Here is a 20,796-nt window from a genome sequence, read left to right on the forward strand (position 1 = left end):
AATAGCAGGTAATGGACTTCTCCTCCAAGAACTTATCCAATCCTTTTTTAAACACAGCTATACTAACCGCACTAACCACATCCTCTGGCAACAAATTCCAGAGTTTAATTGTGCGTTGAGTAAAAAAGAACTTTCTCCGATTAGTTTTAAATGTGCCCCAAGCTAACTTCATGGAGTGCACCCTAGTCTTTCTACTATCCGAAAGAGTAAATAACCGATTCACATCTACCTGTTCTAGACCTCTCATGATTTTAAACACCTCTATCATATCCCCCCTCAGCCGTCTCTTCTCCAAGCTGAAAAGTCCTAACCTCTTTAGTCTTTCCTCATAGGGGAGTTGTTCCATTCCCCTTATCATTTTGGTAGCCCTTCTCTGTACCTTCTCCATCGCAATTATATCTTTTTTGAGATGAGGCGACCAGAATTGTACACAGTATTCAAGGTGCGGTCTCACCATGGAGCGATACAGAGACATTATGACATTTTCTGTTTTATTCACCATTCCCTTTCTAATAATTCCCAACATTCTGTTTGCTTTTTTGACTGCCACAGCACACTGAACCGACGATTTCAAAGTGTTATCCACTATGACACCTAGATCTCTTTCTTGGGTTGTAACACCTAATATGGAACCCAACATGGTGTAATTATAGCATGGGTTATTTTTCCCTATATGCATCACCTTGCACTTATCCACATTAAATTTCATCTGCCATTTGGATGCCCAATTTTCCAGTCTCACAAGGTCTTCCTGCAATTTATCACAATCTGCTTGTGATTTAACTACTCTGAACAATTTTGTGTCATCTGCAAATTTGATTATCTCACTCGTCGTATTTCTTTCCAGATCATTTATAAATATATTGAAAAGTAAGGGTCCCAATACAGATCCCTGAGGCACTCCACTGTCCACTCCCATCCACTGAGAAAATTGTCCATTTAATCCTACTCTCTGTTTCCTGTCTTTTAGCCAGTTTGCAATCCACAAAAGGACATCGCCACCTATCCCATGACTTTTTACTTTTCCTAGAAGCCTCTCATGAGGAACTTTGTCAAACGCCTTCTGAAAATCCAAGAATACTATATCTACCGGTTCACCTTTATCCACATGTTTATTAACTCCTTCAAAAACGTGAAGCAGATTTGTGAGGCAAGACTTGCCCTCGGTAAAGCCATGCTGACTTTGTTCCATTAAACCATGTCTTTCTATATGTTCTGTGATTTTGATGTTTAGAATACTTTCCACTATTTTTCCTGGCACTGAAGTCAGGCTAACCGGTCTGTAGTTTCCCAGATCACCCCTGGAGCCCTTTTTAAATATTGGGGTTACGTTTGCTATCCTCCAGTCTTCAGGTACAATGGATGATTTTAATGATAAGTTACAAATTTTTACTAATAGGTCTGAAATTTCATTTTTTAGTTCCTTCAGAACTCTGGGGTGTATACCATCTGGTCCGGGTGATTTACTACTCTTCAGTTTGTCAATCAGGCCTACCACATCTTCTAGGTTCACCGTGATTTGATTCAGTCCATCTGAATCATTACCCATGAAAACCTTCTCCATTATGGGTACCTTCCCAACATCCTCTTCAGTAAACACCGAAGCAAAGAAATCATTTAATCTTTCCGCGATGGCTTTATCTTCTCTAAGTGCCCCTTTAACCCCTCGATCATCTAACGGTCCAACTGACTCCCTCACAGGCTTTCTGCTTTGGATATATTTAAAATGGTTTTTACTGTAAGTTTTTGCCTCTACAGCCAACTTCTTTTCAAATTCTCTCTTAGCCTGTCTTATCAATGTCTTACATTTAACTTGCCAATGTTTATGCTTTATCTTATTTTCTTCTGTTGGATCCTTCTTCCTTTTTTGCAGTCTACACCCTCAAAATCACAGATTACATCTTCATTAGACACTGTGATATGAGTTCTGAAACATTTAGATAGATAGATACACAATTAAATATTTAGGGGCGGATTTTCAAAGGGTTACGCGCATATATTACACACATAACCCCGAAAACCCACTCCTGCGCACACCGAGCCTATTTTGCTCTGGCGGGGCCGGAGCCTCCAGGCACAGCGGCCATTTGCCGCTGTGCCCGGGATCACGGGCCGGATGTTGGCTGGCACACGCAATCTACGCCTGCCCAGAGGCAGGCGCAACTTATAGGACAAAGGTAAGGGAGGGGTTTTAGGTAGGGCTGGGGGGCGGGTTAGGTAGGGGAAGGGAGGGGAAGGTGGGTGGGGGCAGAAGGAAAGTTCCCTCCGAGGCCGCTCCGATTTCAGAGCGGCCTCGGAGGGAACGGAGGAAGGCTGCGCGGCTCAGCGCACACAAGTTGCAAAATTGTGCACCCCCTCGCACGCGTCGACCCTGGATTTTATAGCATGCACGCGGCTGCGCGCACATGTTATAAAATCAGGCATAGATTTGTGCGCCGGGTTGCGTGCACAAATCTACGCCCGTGCGTAGTTTTTAAAAATCTGGCCCTTAATATAGAGGAGGCAATTTTCAAAACTTTATGTTTTAGTTCAAAGTTATGGGTACTTTTACCCATGGACTTTGCACCAATTCTCAAAGATAAAGTATGAGCATACTTTCCCATTGAACTGTGCCTACTGTAAGGACAATTTTCAAAACAGCCCTTTAACCTGGGTAAATTGGTATGTAAATGGCGTTTAAAAATTGTCCAATTATGTGTTTTTTATAAGAGTGTTCTAGGAGAGGTGGGGTCATTATGACTGTTAAGCTTAATTATCAAAATCTTAGAAAAGGCAGTGGCCTAAGGGTCTGAAAGTTAATTGGGTGTGGAGGGTGTGAGGCTGGAAAGATGTATTTAATAGCAGCCAGAACCGGAAGGGGGTGGGCTGTGTGCAATCTGTTCCCTCCCCCCTCAAAAATCACATTTCCGTCACTCATGAGGGCTTGGAGAGGGGGAGCGTTGGAGAAGTTTGGCCTGGCAGGGCCAATGTGAATTTATTGGGGCAGGGGGTTGCAATTGGGTGACTGGCCCACAGAGGTTTTATTTTTATCTACTTAGCCTGATATGTTTTAAAGGTATCTGGATAAGTAGCAAGTTATCTAGCTAACCTAGCTGGATATACCTGATATTAGGCTAAGTTAGCCGGATAACTAAACCCCTCTCCTAATTCCCCTAGAATGCTTCTTTTTTTATGTGGCTAAATTATAGTCTGTAATTAAAACTAGCTTCCACAAATTGTGTGTGGTCATGAGCTCTTGCATGAATGGTGATTTTTTTCCTCTTATCGACTACTGTAATTGTCTGTACCTTGGTCTTCCTTCAGTATCTTTGCAACCTCTCCAGCATTTGTCGAATGCTACTGGGTGTTTGATTTCTGGAATCAGACGCTATCAACACATTACACCTACCCTTATGAGTCTACATTGGCTCCCTGTGCAACAGCGGATAGCATACAAAACGGGAATGATTGTTTTTAAGTTGATAAATTCAAGTTCCTGTCCATGAGCTAATACCCTTCTCAAACTATATCAACCATCCCACCTGTTAAGGTCATTGCAGCGTGGCATGCTTGATGTTCTTTCAGTTAGAGCTGCTCATCTTATGGTCACTAGAGAATCTGCCTTTTCTATAGTAGCTCCTGTTTTTTGGAACTCTCTTCCAGTGGACTTAAGATTAAGCGATTGCATCAAGATGTTGAGATCATTTTTGAAAACCTTCTTATGTAAGCAGGTGTATTGCTTGCTAGGTTTGCAGGTACTGTTGCCTAAGTTTAGTAGGTATTGTACGCTAATGAGTTTCTCCTCTTTAGATGTGACACCTGTGAGTTTTAGATGCAGCCTACTAATGAGTCTCGTGTTACGGAGAAGCTATTAAGATTAGAGGGGATTTGTTGTCATGTTTGTTATATTTTTTGGTGTTGTATATTACAGTAATTTGTATGTGTTTGTTTTTGCACAGCATTTTGATTATTTGAGTGTTTTTATTTTGTACATTACTTAGGCCATATGTGTTAAGCAATAAATAGATTTTAATAAATGTAAATGTAAAAATAAATTCCCCTCTTGGAAATCTTTTGTCTCCTTTCACCTCCTCTCTTGGGAGTCCAAATGCTCTCTCACTTCTGCCCTCAGCACTGACAATCAAGTCCATGTTGCAGGCTTACTTTTATACATCTTTGCAGCAAGGGGACTGACCCACGAGTTAAAGAGGACTGCACATGCTCAGTTTAGTGGGTCCTGTACATACCAGCACAAAGACACTATTAGCGCTTTGACACTCCAGTTTTATGGGTTAGCATGCCTGCTAATATTGTTCACATGCCATGAAGGCTACTTTTTGTATATATACACTAAAATTTAGTGCATCACGGCTTAAGTTGGGATTTAGTGCACACGTAATATTTTTAAGGACCTGCACAACATGTGCAAAGTGAGGGGTCCATTCTTGCCAGATACCACCCCCGACCCGACCTTTGAAATAACTAGAGCCCACACCGCCAGTTAGAAAACCAAGCCACTTCTTTATTTAGTATGATATGGCCACAGCCCAGCAAACTTAAATAACATTACATTTACCATGTGCCTAACTAACAACTGGCGCTATCTAACACCAATATGCATTCAAATCGTGTCAATGCCTGAACCTTTGAACCCAATTGTGCAATGAGTGACCAGCGCTCTGTAAACTGCTCTGCCTCAGACCGCTATCTGCCCCTTGCAACCCATTTGCCTGACTGTAAAAGCCGGGCAAATGGGTTGCATGCCAATGGGTTGTATGCCAATCTTGCCGTCGAGCGTCCTGGGCCGTCAAAGACACAGCGCTCGAGTGGCAATGCAGCACTGTCTTGCCCCATCTGCCGCAGAAGCGGTGAGCGCGCGTTGGTAGTCTCACGTGCTCCGCTGCTAGCGGGTCAACAAGCGGCTGCGAGCATTCGCCGTGCCCTACGGTGACTGAATCGTCTTCACTTCCTATGGGAGCTTTCCCTTCCAAGCTGGTCACCCCGCCGGTGCTGCAACAATCTCTAACTACCCCTCCCCCCTAATCATACCCCTGTGAGGGAGGGTGGGTGGGGAATCCTCTCTGGCCGGCTTGCAGGAAGGGAAGGAAGGGGTTTCTGATCCCTTCCTTAATTGTTCTCCTGCCAGCCTAGTGCCTGACTGTACCCTCCTCCCCTTCCCTATCTCAAGCACCTTTCACTATCTGTAGCCTGGCCCTGCCCTCCTCCCCTTCCCTATCTCAAGCATCTTTCACTATCTGTATAACTCATACCCATCATCCCCCCCCCCCCCCCTCGACTTCCCTAATCTGATTTTCTTTCCTTACTCATCCCTCAGCAAGCCCCTTCGGGACTCTCCCAGTTTCTGCCCATGTTGTGTCCTGCTCCTTTTGTTGCAGGGGTCCTCACTAACAAGTTTCATGCTCCTTTAACCTCTATCTCGCTGGTATATACAGCAACCTCATGCCTAGCTCATGCTGTACTATTTAAACTCACTGAAACTGTGTTGTTTTTCGCTGACCTGACGAAAGGAGCATTCTTCTCTAAAACTAGTTATAAATATGTACTCAGTCCAATCAAAAGGTAACACCTACAACCTATTTATTTATTTATTTAAAATCATTAATTGTCCGCCCTTCCTATTCAGAGCGGGGCACAATAAGAACATACACAATTAGAGCGCGGTACAACCATGATATATACAGTTAGATGGACAGGCCAAGGCAGGACTTATTTGCTGATCCTTATTTCTATGCGTTCAAGTGGACTAACATGGCAACCATTCTACTTTATGCACTATCCAATAATATACGAGGTGCTTAGCCTGCACTGCCGAATCCCAAATCAACTCAGGGATATTTCTGGTATGTACTCTAGAGGGGTAGATTCTGTAAGGAGAGACACTGCTGAAGTTACATCACACAGTTCCAGTCCCCTAACAGGTGGCCATGCTGCTTGCACCATCACTCAAATTTACTGTGCACCCTCATGCACAAATTCAACAGAAAAACCTCAGTGCTGCTCTCACTATTTATACTTCCTTGCACTCACCCCCAGCACCAACCGAGATCACCTCTCCCAAGGAGAAAGATGATATTTTGCATCATTCAGAGAGAACTTACATGGACTTACAATTGTGACTGTAGTATTCAGGGTAACCTAAACGTTTTAAACCAATCTGTTTCACAGGCCAAATAAATGCATATGTATACATCATATGTATTAGTGGTAGCTATGCTGAATATAGTACCAAACCTGTTCCATTGCCATGAGGACCATATAACTGAGAATAGCTGCTTCATGGGGAAGCCTACAGAACTTCACATTCCTTACTGCAAAGACTGTTCTATTCTAGATTTGAGTCATACCTTTCTACAGGAAATTTCCTATACTCAATGCATGTTGCAGTAACAAAATTCATAAAACGATGATCAAATAGCATATATATAAATCAATTATGATAGCATATAAATATAAAATATTACAGCAAAACTACATCGCTATAACCCCCATACCCTCCAAAAAAAATCCTTACCACCATTCTTGGCCTGACACACTCTGAGCTCTTATGTATCTTATTACTTATACCAAGAATCATACAGTACGGACACTCCTGTTTCTGAGTACAATGGTTCTTCAATCCAGTATTTCCCAGTCTTTTCAAGCCCGTGGCACACCTACATTAACAAAAGTGTTGTGTGGCGCACCAGCCTCCATGGTACAAGCAGTGCGGACATGGAGAACACCTGTATGGCCAGAAGAGCTAGGGAAGCAGCAAAAGCCCCCACCAGTCTCTGACAAATTTTAAAACGAAGGGAGCTAGAGGGCAGAGACAATACATGAACTTGTCATGACAGACCAGCTCCCTCTACATACAAGTGCAGCAGAAGGGAGCTTTCGGTGTGATGCAGACAGCTGGCTGTAAGTTATCTTGGCTGCTGCATGTGGCTGCCACAGCTCCTTCAATGCTGCTGCACCTAACACTCAGAGCCAGCCACATCTAACGCTCTCCCCATCTCACTTAGCCTGGGCCTGGGGATAAGACATAGGCTGGAAGAACTCAACCAAGGAAGCTCAGGACAGGGAAGATGAGGTTCCTGCTGCGCCCAGCATGCAGCTCATTAATTACCACACTCTGGGGCTCATTATGTAGCTAGGGAAAAGAGGCATGCATAATTACACATGTTCTCAGATGCAAGCGCCTGCATGTTTAAGACCGACCACTGGTGTCTTTTGTTGCTGCGAGGAGCTGAGAGCAGAGCCCAGGTGCTAGCCTGGATCAGAGCATCGGGCAGTGGTAATTTTTCCATGGCACACCTGATCAGATATGAAGGCATACTGGTTGGGAAACACTGCTTTAGGCTATCCTGTCTAACACTAGACTTATAACTGTTGCAAAGCTTAGCATTAGTATTTCACCATGCAAAACTCTTGGATGCCTTGGACAAGAAAAGCAGGTGTCTTCTTTAAAGGATTATTGTATGATAGATTGTTTTCTAAGGAGGCTAGGCATTTTGCATATAAACTGTGAATCCTAGCATAAAATACATTGATCTGGAAGTTAAATACGTAAACTTGGTCTGTTTGCAAGGCTTAACTATCAGAAAGACAAAATATAGGGTTATTAGATAACGGTGGATCATCAAAGACAAGCTAAGTCAGTTTTGGTTTTAGGTCATTAAATGTGTGGATGTTTTGTGTCACCTTCTCTAAAGAAAAGTCACCTGGCAACCGAATAAAAGTTCAACAACGCAAAGAGCAAGGTTCTAAATCTGGTGCTGTTGCATCAGATTGTTAACTCCACTGCTTAAATACTGCAGGATGAAACTAATTTTTGATCTTCAAACTGCAGGGAGTAGATCTATTCTGCTGAACGTAGAGAAACTCAGTTAGGTATAGCAGGGAACTGCTGTAACAAAGCATTGAGTTAGAGTCATCGTGCATGCCTAGATGATCCTTAAACTCTAGCCGGCTACGCTGTAATTTAATGGTACAAAGCAGAAAGGTGCATGATCTAAAGAAAGAAAGGGACATAATGAAACAGATAGAAGAGCTATACAACTGAGCATCAGATGCAACGCTTACAGCTGTAAAAGATCTGAAACTAAAGGCTCATAAGATTGTGGATAAAGCCACATGGCACTCAGGTGCAGAAATCTCCCGCACATTACAAATCATTACTCACCTGAGCACTGCCATGGTGAGAAAGGCAGCAGCGTTGCACTAACTAGAGCTGCAAGGTGATGTTAGGCCTGCCAGGGGAGCTTCAGCTTTCCTTATGACTAATAAGTAACTCTTCTGCAAACTTACAATTTATTAATAATTGGGAAAACAGGTGATACAGCGTACCTGAACAAAGGGTTACATGACCAAGTAACGGCTAGCATAGCAACAAGGCTCATTTCAAAAACAACTTTTCAGTTAGCATGTGAGAATGGCTAAAGGTCTGAATTTGGCAGCCCATGCTTAAAATGCGCAATCCTCTTACATTATAAATACATTTTGTTAGTTGCAGTCCAATTGAAAGCCCTCTTTTATTGTTACTATTTGACTGTTCTGTAACATGCTCTGATCTCACCAGCTGGAAGAGCATGTGATACATAAATGATGATGATGATGATGATGATGATGATGAATTATATTTTTTTCTTGTAAGGTTATGTGTGTTATGTTGTAACCCACTGCTATTGCATGGAGTGTGCTGTACATGTTTTAAAATGTTTGCAGCTGTCTTATTTTGTGAGATTATGTTTGTGAGATACTTTTAATTGTGTATGTTTTGTCGGGCACCCTGCAGGGCTTTGGGATGGCTGGTTTATAAATGCAAATATAATCCAAATCCAAAATACAACAAAACCCCATTGAGTTTGGAAGACAAAAGAAGAACGCATCTCCGGCTCAGTAACCAAAATAGTCTGCTCAGCTTCTTCAATAAAAGGCAACAAACAAGTGCTTTTCTAGCTCCCAACTTAACGGAAGCCAACCATTATAAATATATTTCTATATATATATATGTCCGATATCTTTGCATGGGATTTTCTACTCCAAAGAACTGGAATATCATATGCACTCACAGGTGCCCCACACTCACACTTCTCTGGGTAACAATATACAAAAGAGCACATGAAGGATCACAGTTTGCTTTCTAAACTCCATATTCATCATGGCTGCAACTCGCAGCTGTTGAAAACAGAAATGGGAATAGATTCTCAGCCACCAGCACACAGAAATCCCGATTTCTCATGGGGAGGCTGCAGCTTGGGGGACCGGCTCATTTCCTTGCAAAGAATGCCCTGGGCACAGTTATTAAATAATCAGGTCTCTGTTGCCTGTAAACACTGAAGATAAGTAGTTCCATTAACAGTTGCTCTGTGGCACACCTGATCCTTTGTGACATTTTCAGTTTTGCAGAACAAGAAGAGATGGGCGGTCTGCAGAAGTGGGTGACATCCATCTGTTGCATAAACTGGTCAACAAAGGAGTTCTGTAATTTCCTCTCTGCTCTCTCATCTACCCTGTCCTGCAGATGCATAAGTTGTTCTGGCAAAATATCGAGAATTACTAGGCCTTCAAATATGGACTGCATCATACAATGTAAAACGCTGTTCTTAAGTTGAGGGCTATATTTCTGACAGTTTGATTTTCAAGCCAAATAGATTATATTCCAAAAAATTCCCAAAATACATAAAATGAGTTGTAACACAGGAACAAAGACCACAGCATCAAAGGAACGCATATGTGTTGCATCCACGGTCCACTTACATGCATGGATCTAAACAAAAAAAAACAACCCTGATGTGGACAGACACGAAACAAGAAAGTGATCAGGGGCATGTGAAGTAGGTTGCCGGACCTGAGGTAAGCAAAGGTTAAGTGCACAGAAGACAACAGTCCTCTTGGCTCCCAGCAGCAGTAGCTCAGTTTAGAACACTATTTGATGGGCTCAAATAAGAGCTTCCTGTCTTTTCTCCTGGCCAGAGGAGTTCACCACAATGTCTGCTTACAGGAGGGTGGTTAAAGGGAGGCAGAATAAAGTAAGGAAAGTACAAAGGATGTGTGTAAAGACCCTACAATGGTAAATCCCATACCCTCTGAGTTCTCATGTCTTAAGATATAATTTTACTATGAGAATGATGGGCGTCTCAACTGGACAGTAGAAGTCTACTGAAAGTGACCGTGTTTGGGACTCAGCCAATATGGAGGAGATCTTCAAGGGATAAAATATACCATTTAAAAAAATAAAAAATAATACCAAAGCAACATGGCCATATAATAAGAATGAATGGAGTATTGCTTGACAGCTTGCATTAGCTGTTAAAATTCCTCTCTTGGAAGTGACAGAATATCTACCAAAGCACGAATCAAGAAAGACAATTGAACTGGAGGATCAAGCAACGAGGAAAACAGGAGAATGAAATATGCAGCTTTGTGAGTGGAATTTATCGATTTATCCTGTTTTTATTTCTGTTCTCATGAAAGACGTTTTTCAGCATAATCAAAGAAAAGTAGCCTATTGTAGGTAAGCAACCCTATTACATATTTAGGAAGACATCAAAGAAAATGGATATCATGGTAGAGTTGAACAAGGGCTAAATTAATTTTCTGAAACCTCTTATTTGTCTTGTCTGTAAGTTTTGCCTAAACTGTAAGTCCCTCGAAGAAGGGACTGTCTCTTATGTATATCTGTATAGAGCTGTAGGGGTCTAGTAGCACTATAGAAATGATTAGTGTTGGTTGGATATATTGAACTGGCTTTAAACCAGAAACAGAATATTACACAGTTTTGTTTGTATTTATTTCATTTATACTCCACCTTTCAGACATTTCAAAGCAGATTACATTAAGGTGTAATAGGTATTTCCTTGCCCCTCCTCACTAACAGTGTTATTCTGCAGGAAAAAAGGGTGAAGACTGGCAGAAAGCAGTAAGCATCACAAATATCAATGTTCACAAAGAAACCAACAATATTTTCAGAACGTTCTTTTTCAGACTATTTAATAACTTTCTTTAAAAAAAAGCCTCATGAATGAATTTTGGTGAATTTAATGGGAGAAACTTGCAGAGTTTACGTTAAAAGTGGGAAGTGCACCTGCACACAGGTGCACACACCCCAGAGAAATTGTGCATTTCACGGATACCAGGGTGCCTATGCAGCATCCAAGCCTTTGTGCCTTCTGAAAGCTTTCTCCCATTGCTGCTTGTTGGATTCCCGTTTGCTGACCCATTCTATCCCTGGAGAGAGAAAACCCCAGCAACTCTTTCAATCCCTGGGAATGCTAGACCCAAATTCACCCTAGGGGGACTTTATTCCTCTGCTGATTCCGAGCATAAGAGCTAGCCTGAATGATGACGGATACTTGCAAGAAAAAAGCATCAAAACCGATGAAAGAAAGGTAAGTGCCTAGGGGAGAATGAGCAATGAGTACCTGGAAAGGAGCAACAGAGTGCTGAGAGCTTAAGCGAAAGAGCGAGCGTGCACAATGAAAGAAAGTGAAGGTAAGTTGAGTGTGCTTGAGGCAGACAGAGTGCTATGAGTCTGGGAGAAAGGGAGAGAGACAGAAAATGGTGAGTGCCTGGGAAAGAGGGTGAGAGCGAAGAGTTTTCAAAATATACCTTGTTTGTTGATCACATGATTAAGTTTGCACTAGTTTTGCTCTGGCCCTGAACACTTGGTTGCAATATATTACTGTGTCACTTATCACATGATTCTGTTCTAGAACCTTCTCATACCATCCTTTATTGTATTTGCAAAGCATCTCAAAGTCCACCATCATGAATAAAATTCTGCTCATTTTTTTTGTTTTTGCCCAGCAGTATGCTCCTCCTCTTTTGGGCTTCAAGTTCAGTCTGAACTAGTAAACACTTGGCTATAGCACCATGAGCCTTCATTCACAACTACCCTGCGTTTGCCTCAGTTTTAACGCTCCCCAGCTACCTCTCAGCTAGCCTAGCCATTGCACCAACAGTGCTTGGCCAGGGATCACAGTTAGGCTCCCTCTGGACCTGGGATATGCATATTGTGTGTCTAGCCTCTAGATATCGCTATTACGCAATGATTGAGGCTCCTTTCCACCCTCGGGGGGGGGGGGGGGGGGGTTGTAAATTCTGCCTCCACACTTGGCCCAAGAAGCAGAAGCCAGTTTGTGGACTACAACTCAGATCTTCCATGTAGTATCGCACAACATTGCTCTGAACCCACTGCAAACCTGTCCAAAGCCTGCTCAACTTAAAATCACTTTTTTATCTTTGTCCTGCACATTATAATCAGCAGTGTCTGACTAAAAGGGAATTACGTAGCTCAGTGCCGTATCTTAGGTTTCTGGTGATGTTAATAAACCGGAGCCACTTGATAATTCACACTATCAGGAACTTATTTCTAAGGAATATCCAATGAGGGGAAAGTACTACAGACTTATAGTATACAATATATGCGATACCCAATAACAATATATGCGATACCCAATTGTGTCTAAGGAAATAACTAATAAGCAGTCCATCTGAGCAAATATAAAGAGATTTCAATAAGCCAATATTTTCTGGATAGCAAAAGCAAATTTTAAACTCAGCATGTTAATATTTCTATTACTTACCAAAATAAGCCCTGAGATTAATGAGGAAGTGCCTGTCAGGGCAACATAGAACTTGGGAGTTAATGTGTTCAAAAACATACTCACTGCAAAACAAAAAGAGAGAAATGTGTAAGTACAAATGCCACAGCGCAGAAGTCATAAGCACTTTTCTTCAAGCTAAACCACCATTTGTTTTAGAGTGGTTAAAACGTACAGTTAAACCTGGAAAATGCCGCAGCGCCACTCAAAGCCTTTACAATACCCTTCATGACCTGCTATGCTCTTACAGTACAGCGACAGTCAGAAGGTCTCTCCTGGCCCCCTGTCGAGCTCATCTGGCTACCATATAGGCAGCCTTTCCACACCTTCCTATCACCAAGCACGGAGCTACAGCCTGTACAGCATAGCACTGTGCTCCCATCAGTACAAGTCCAGATACAATGTCTACCATTTACAGTACCTCCGTGCAGGGGTGGAAAACTTAGGTGCCATTCAAAAGGTTTTAGGAGCCAGGGAATTTGGTGTTCTTACTTTTTTTTATTTTTCTCACTTTTTCGCTCTTTTTTGTGGTTGCTATTTTACTTGCTATTTTGTTTGGCTTTTTGTTTTCAGTTCAATTTTTTTACTTTAGTTCTTTAAAATATATATTTTTATTTTTTTTTGCTTCTTTTCTTTAATTTTAATTTTTTGCTTTCCTGAACTTCAAGCACTAAGTGCCAAATTTTTAGACACCTGGGTGATCATGCACTCAGGATTTTTCCAGCCCTGCTGCCTTTGTCAACATGCTGGTACAATATGGCAGACAGTAGCTTCTCATGATTACACATGAAGATACAGTTTGCAAGAAACTTCCCAATGTTATGTATACAAGTGCAGTGAGCACAGGCCGCAGTACCCTTCTGTCACTCCACATACAATACAAGGAGCCTTACAATACCTTCCTATCATCACACAAACATTGCATATAATCCCAAAAAAGGATACTTTTTTAATTTGACTACTATATATATGTGATTTGTCTTGGAGTACAGATACAAAGACTGACTTCAGACATTCTATGGGTTGTGCTGAGGAGCTTTATGTGCTGGGAAAACCAGTCAATCCATTCGATTCACCAGTTTGGAAATTTAGTGAGACCAGCCTGTGACCACGAAGAAGTTTAAATCATTCTGAAATATTACAGTCTAACAATTTTAGAGAATAGCATTGTAAATCTGATTATCTTATAGTTATTTTCTATTGTCATCCATATATTTAATAATAGCACCACAATAAATCCTGCTCTGTGAGAGTACATCAGCACACTGAAGGAAAGAGATAGAGACCTTTTAAAAAAAACCACTTGAATTCTTGGCAGCTTGTGACACTTTCTACTGAATCTATATAGAAATTATACACAGATGTGGTTGCACATACATTTTTCAGACCTCAAAGGTCTAATTTTTACATTGATCCCGTAAAATGAACCTGCAGAATGAGATGTTATAGCCAGGTTTTGAATAGGGATTTCAAGCAGACCTCACTGTTTCCAGCTGTATCAAACTTTGTCCATGAATTATCAAAGTTTTTCTTACGTTAAGTGTAAATGGAAAATCCTGGATGCATGAGATTTTTTTGTATCAGTTAATGTGTCTTTAGTTGTTGTTTCTCAACTCCCATATGCTCTTTGACCATCACTAGGTCCTAATGAAAGTTATTTATGTAATATGAGTTATGAAAAAAAGAGGTTTGGATTAAGGGTGTCTTGGGCCCTGGGCAGTACCCCCAACCATGGGTCCACCTACTTCCATTTCGCTAACTCTTAATCTGACCCTGTATCGACCCCCTTTTAGGGGGTCGATACGACTGTCCCATTTGCCCCCCTTCCCCACCGTCTCAATCCCTCCTTGAAAGAACATGTCAGGGAAGGGTGAAATCTAATGGAAAGACACAACATGGCAGGATTAATTTTTACAAAATTCTTGAGTGCAGATGCTTTGGTTCTGTAAAAACTGGATTTCTCTTGCTATTTATCATAGTATAAGCAAGAGTGGACTTCCCAACAAGCATGATAGGCAACAGCCTAGTTGCTGCAACTTTTAGGGCAACCACCGGAAGTCTGCCCTGGCACAGGAAGTGGCACTCCTTTGAGACTTTGACATTATTTAGTGATGGCCAGCTGATGCAACATCGAATGGTGATGCCCTGAGCCTGCTGCAATGTGTAGTTCTGGAGGGGAAACTGCTTCTCCCCTGGCTGGGCATGATTTCAGAGGAGGGCAGTCGGCTGTCCCAATGCCTAGAGGCAGCCAGATGGTTAAATCTGTCTCTGCATATAAGACCAACAAGATTCACCAAGTTTTTCATGTTTGGTTGCCTGCTTTGGAGTTTGACATGGGAAAGGAGGGGGACTGGGTATCTTGTATGGTCATCTACCCTACATGATGATGTACTAAGAAGAAAGAAGAAAAACTGTCCAGGAAAAGGAGCAATATCTTAAAAGCAGTCAAGTTCTATGGCTGGCAGTTGGATATATCTTTAGCAGAAAGACAGAGTCAACTGAACAGGTTAGATGGGTCAATGGGCCTTTTTTGCCATCATCTACTGTTGCCAATAGACTATGGATTGTTGAACTCATTTGACTTTCAGTCTTGGTCCCCTTGACACACCTAAGGGCATTTCAATCAAACAGCCACATATACCCTGCTATGTCTTCATGCTTAAGTGTACTTTGAGACATAAAATACAGGTTTTCTATCAACTAAAATTGAAAAAAGACCCTCTATTGGAAATGATATTAAAAAATAGTTTTTTTCAATGTTCTAATGCTTATCATTAGATGACAAATATGACTCCTCTCTTAGTTTAATATATTTCAGTACTGAGAATTAGGAAATAAGGTCATTCCTAGCTGTCTTGTCTATTGAGACATATACAGGGGCAGATTTTCAAAGCCTACGCCTACTCTGCATAATTTTGTGTCATCCGCGTATTTGATCACCTCACTTATCATACCCCTTTCCAGATTATTTATAAATATATTAAAAAGCACAGGTCCAAGGACAGGTCCCTGAGGCACTCCACCATTTACCTTTCTCCACTGTGAAAACAGACCATTTAATCCTACTCTCTGTTTCCTGTCCTTTAATCATCTTGCAATCCACAAAAGGACATTGCTTCCTATCCCATGACTTTTTAGTTTTCTTAGAAGTCTCTCTTGCGGGACTTTGTTGAATGCCTTCTGAATATCCAAATACACTACATCTACTGGTTCACCTTTGTCCATGCTGGCTGTGTCCCATTAAACCATGTCTAGCTAAATGTTTTGTGATTTTATTCTTTATAACAGTTTCCACGATTTTTCCCAGCACTGAAGTCAGGCTCACCGGTCTGTAGTTTCCCAGATCAGCCCTGGAGCCCTTTTTAAATATCGGGGTTAAACTGGCCACCTTCCAGTCTTGAGGTACAATGAATGATTTTAATGATAGGTTACAAATTAATTGAAATAGACCTGAAATTTCATTGTTTTAGTTCTTTCAGAATCCAGGGGTGTATACCAGTCGATCCAGATAATTTACTACTCTTTTGTTTGTCAATCTGGCCTACCACATCTTCCAGGTTCACTGTGATTTGGTTCAGTTCATCTGAATCATCACCCTTGAAAACTGTCTCCGGTAGGGGTATCTCCCTAACATCCTCTTCAGTAAACACCAAAGCAAGGAAATCATTTAGTCTTTCCTCAATGGCTTTATCTTCCCTAAGTGCCCCTTTAACTCCTCGATTATCTAACGGTCCAACCGACTCCCTCACAGGTTTTCTGCATCGGATATATTTTTTAAAGTTTTTATTATGAGTTTTTGCCTCTACGGCCATCTTCTTTTCAAATTCTCTCTTAGCCTGTCTTATCAGCGTCTTACATTTAACTTGCCAATGCTTACAATTATCCTATTTTCTTCTGATGGATCCTTCTTCCAATTTTTGAATGAAGATCTTTTGGTTCAAATAGCCTCTTTCAGCTCACTTTTTAGCCATGCCGGCAATCGTTTGACCTTCCTTCCACCTTTCTTAATGCGTGGAATACATCTGGACTACGCTTCTAAGATTGTATTTTTTAACCTAGGATTAAACACATGGCTCAAAAACAGAGCTTCTCAATTATCTACAGGTTGTACACTGGCTGGGCAGAAACCTTCCCGACCCTGGCCAGGACCACCAAACAGGGCTTGCTTGGTTCCTCTGGCTGAGCCTGTAAAATAACAAAAACTAACCTCTCCTCTACCTCTCGGGCCGATGCAATTATGTGCGCTGAAAGCGGGCGCTGACTTTTCAGCGCCTGCTTTTTTAATGCATGTACGGCGCCCGCAAGGGGGGGCGCCATGCAATATGGAAATTAGGGGGTTGCGCTAGGAAGGAGGCGCTAGTGTCGTTTGTGCAAACTTAGTGCCTCCTTCCTAACACGACCCACCGTGGCTGCCGGTTATGAAGACCGACGCCAGTAAACTCGGCCTCAGTTTTCATAACCTGTCTGTCTGCCAGTAATAAGAACGGCCGCCAAGTTTATCAGCGGCCATTTTCATTACTGGCAGACGGCCAGTTATGAAAATCGACGCCGAGTTTACCAGCATCGGTCTTCAGAACTCAGCGGTCTGCCGAGTTATTTTATTTTATTTTTTTTATTTTAAAAAAGAAGTACAGAAAAGCAGTTTTTTCTGCTTTTCTGTACTTCTTTTCAATGCGCTCAGGTATTAATGCCTGCTCCAGGCAGGCGTTAATATCTGAGCAATAAATGTGCATCTGAGACGCACATTTATCTTTTTGCATTCGGAGTGAATGAGTAATAGGCTTGCATGTGATGAGCGCTATCTCATTCACTCTATGTTGGACGCGCGTTAAATAGGCGCTAATCCCCCTATTGCATTAGGGGGTGGATTAGCGCCTATTTATCCTGTGTCCAACTGCGGGTTATACAGCGCGCTCAATACTTTGTACTAACATAAAGGACTGCCTCCTGAGCTGTAACAAGGGTGTGGTTATATACTATTACAAGTGGGAGGATCTGAATTTGAATGGAACCTCCCATTAACCATCCTACTCTAACTAGAGGTCTGATACTAACCCCCAGGACTTACCGATAACAGAACGGAGTGTCTGTTACATAGAGAAAGAATTTAAAAAATTTTAGGAGCCAGGACTTCACCAGTGCCCACATGAAAACAAAATGAAGTATCTAAAAAGAACACAAGACAAAACAAAAGATAATGCGATTCTGTCCAATTCATGAACAGGAAGCTATGAGCTGTGGAAAATATACAAATTTGCAATGCAACAATGCAACACAAGATTAAAAGCAAAATTGACAAACCCAAGGTTTACAGAGTGACAGATGAGGAAACAGACTCTGGCATTTATGAAGTTTTTCGATGGGTGCTTTTGAAACTAGATGAAGAAAATGTGCAGGGATGAAAGATATATAAAGCAAGGATGAACATCTGCAGCAGCCTCTGCTAACACCTACTCCTGCCTCCAGTAGAAGAAAACATCTGGATCCAAGAGCTGCTGGAGGTCAATAAGAGACATGATTTTTTTTTTGGTTTAGATTTAGTTTACACCTTTTCATTGGTAACTCAAGGCACCTCACATTTAAATACAGTAGGATTTTCCCAGTTCCCAGAGAGCTTACAATTTAAGGGTCTGATTTACTAAGATAGGTTTCCCATTCTGTGTCTAGGGAGGGGGAGCCAAAGTTTAGTAAATCAGGCCCTAAGTTTGTACCTCAGCTTTTGTGACAGTAGATAGTTGTGGCTTTTGTTCTATTTTCCTTTTTCAGTCCTGAACTTTCAAGAAGGCTCATCACCCAGTAAAAATGTTGCTAGCAGTAAGCCTTTTATCGGTTGCTTCCCTTAAGAGAAACACGGGGGTAACCTGCACGGCACAGCAGTTACTACATTAAGAAGCTTGCTGGGCAGACTGGATGGACCATTTTGTCCTTTTCTGCCATCATTACTATGTTCCTATGATTCAGAAAACCACTGACTTGTAGCCTTACGTTCTCTGGGTTAGAGCCATCCATATTCTTTTTGGCCTCTAGAAGGAAAATACACAAAATACACAAAAATCACAATTATCTACTGTCGCAAAAGCTGATAAGATAAAAAACAAACAAAAGGAACATATTTGTTATTGCCTCAAAATGATCTGAGTTCTGTATTTTGTTTTGGCTTTTTTGAGGAAACACAGATACAATTGTGCTCATGGAGCGGCATATTGAAAGTGTGTTTAGTGCTAGGTAGCTGGAAAAGTCACTTATCTGGCTATCCAGCTGGCCAGGTTGTGCTGGATAACTCACTTATCTGGCTACCTTTTAGCCGGCCAACTGGAGGGTGGGCATAGCCATGCTGCTGAATATCCCTTGTAACTTAGCCAGATAAGTCATATCCGGCTAAGTTACTTACCCGACCAGCACTGAATATCGGGCCCATGTAGTCCCCTTCTTAAACAATGATGCAAGATGCATTTAAAAGGAATACCACAAGGATGTGGCACGTAGAAAGAGAATATTGGCATGGAACTAATACTGTATATCAGCTCTCACTGATAACCTCCATCACTCTATCCTATCTTGTTCCAGTAAAGCACATGGTGACCCTAGAAAAATTAACCTAAATCTGTCAACACTGAGTTCTGACCTTCACAATCTATACTGTGCTGACTGTAATTCCAAATGCCAAGCAATACTTTATACACACTCCTTTTACAGGCACTACATGTCTGGGACTGTGGGAACGGAACAAAGCATGCAAGGAGAGATTTGGCATGCTTTGAGCATGACCTGATGGGAACGAAGCACAAGGATTTTAAATTTGCCCAACAGACCAAATTTCCAAGTTTCTGCAGCGATTCCAGACTGTGCAATTAGCTCTGTTCTAACCCATTTTATGAAGTTCAATATGTGATAAGGCTTAACGATGTGAATCTGCATTTCATGCAGATGCAACCGACCAAACGATCATACAGTATTCTGGGTTTCAGTGTGCGCAGCCATTCTGTGAGCATTTTAAAAAGTTTCCCACTGATATAAAAAAAAGTTATGTGTTAACTGACCCGCCTATATCTTACAGAGATACAACCCTAGGAAATGCATGGTTTGTCAAGGTTAATTAGGTCTGTTTTCCCATTACCTTGCTAGTGTTTTACTATAAGGCATTACAAGGTTTATGAGGTTTTAATCTTTTAGTTCCATATTAGATTTAGAGCCAATTACTAAATCTCATTATCTGCAGTCATCTAAGAGCCTTAATGGCTTTTGTTCTAAATACAAAATCAGCAGGCTTCTCACTTTCTGATAAGTAGTGAGTCTGTCCTTATTATTCTGAAAGCAAATGAGAAGACAATTTGCCTTACAGAATATGTTACATGATTAACTTTTACATTTTAAAAATACACAACTGCTATTATTAAATGCTAAATGCAGAGTTATGCACTTATACAGCAATTTTTAAAAGCATTTACATGCTTAAAATTGGGTTTTACACATGTAAATGCACTTTACCCGTGTAAGTGGGCTTTTGAAAATTGCTACAATATATGCCATTGGATTGTCCACAGGATATTCATGTGTTTAAATGCACTTCATTTATTTATTAGGTGCTTGGTGCAATGTTCTAGGTGACTTACAAGATAAATATACATTAAATTCATTAAAGACATGAATATACACTCACTAAATGGATTTTTAAAATTGCTATAATAGTCTGTTACATTTACACATGCAACTCCTTTTAAAATTACCCTTTATGGCTGCAAAAACCCAAAGGAGAGGTATAGTATAGAAGGTGAAATTCTAGACAAAAAAGAAGAGTGGGATCTGGGGGTGATTGTATCTGATGATCTTAAGGTGGCCAAACAAGGTGCATAAGGTAATGGCAAAAGCCAGAAAGATGCTTGGCTGCCTAGGGAGAAGAATGGTCAGTAAAAAAAAGGAGGTGATATTGCCCCTGTAAAAGTCCCTGGGGAGACCTCATCTGGAATACTGTGGGCAATTCTGAAGACCGCACGTTAAAAGGATGTAAACAGGATGGAGTTGGTCCAGAGAGTGGGTACTAAATTGGTCAGTGGTCTTTGTTCCAAAGTATACGGAGAAAGACTTAAAGATAAAAACATGTCTACTCTAGAGCAGAGGTGGGCAATTCCAGTCCTCGAGGGCCACAAACCTGTCGAGGTTTTAGGATATCCTAATGAATATGCATGACATAGATTTGCATACAACTGAGGCA

General features: G+C 41.4%; 1 protein-coding gene across 8 annotated transcripts in view; it reads right to left on the minus strand.

Annotated features, from left to right (window-relative positions):
• The window catches only part of ST7 (suppression of tumorigenicity 7), a 342,169-nt gene that overhangs the window by 158,395 nt on the left and 162,978 nt on the right, over positions 1-20,796 (minus strand). For 6 of the 8 annotated variants that reach the window (XM_029614966.1, XM_029614960.1, XM_029614959.1 and 3 more), the window contains one exon: positions 12,567-12,649. The exons of 1 other annotated variant lie outside the window; for it this stretch is intronic. In XM_029614966.1, the coding sequence (XP_029470826.1) occupies positions 12,567-12,649 (83 nt within the window). Of the gene's footprint in view, positions 1-12,566; positions 12,650-17,652; positions 17,751-20,796 lie in introns of those variants that run through there. One more of the 8 variants, XM_029614965.1, reaches the window with a different exon arrangement.

Source organism: Rhinatrema bivittatum, chromosome 9 (assembly GCF_901001135.1).
Source record: "Rhinatrema bivittatum chromosome 9, aRhiBiv1.1, whole genome shotgun sequence".
NCBI classification, from domain to species: domain Eukaryota; kingdom Metazoa; phylum Chordata; class Amphibia; order Gymnophiona; family Rhinatrematidae; genus Rhinatrema; species Rhinatrema bivittatum.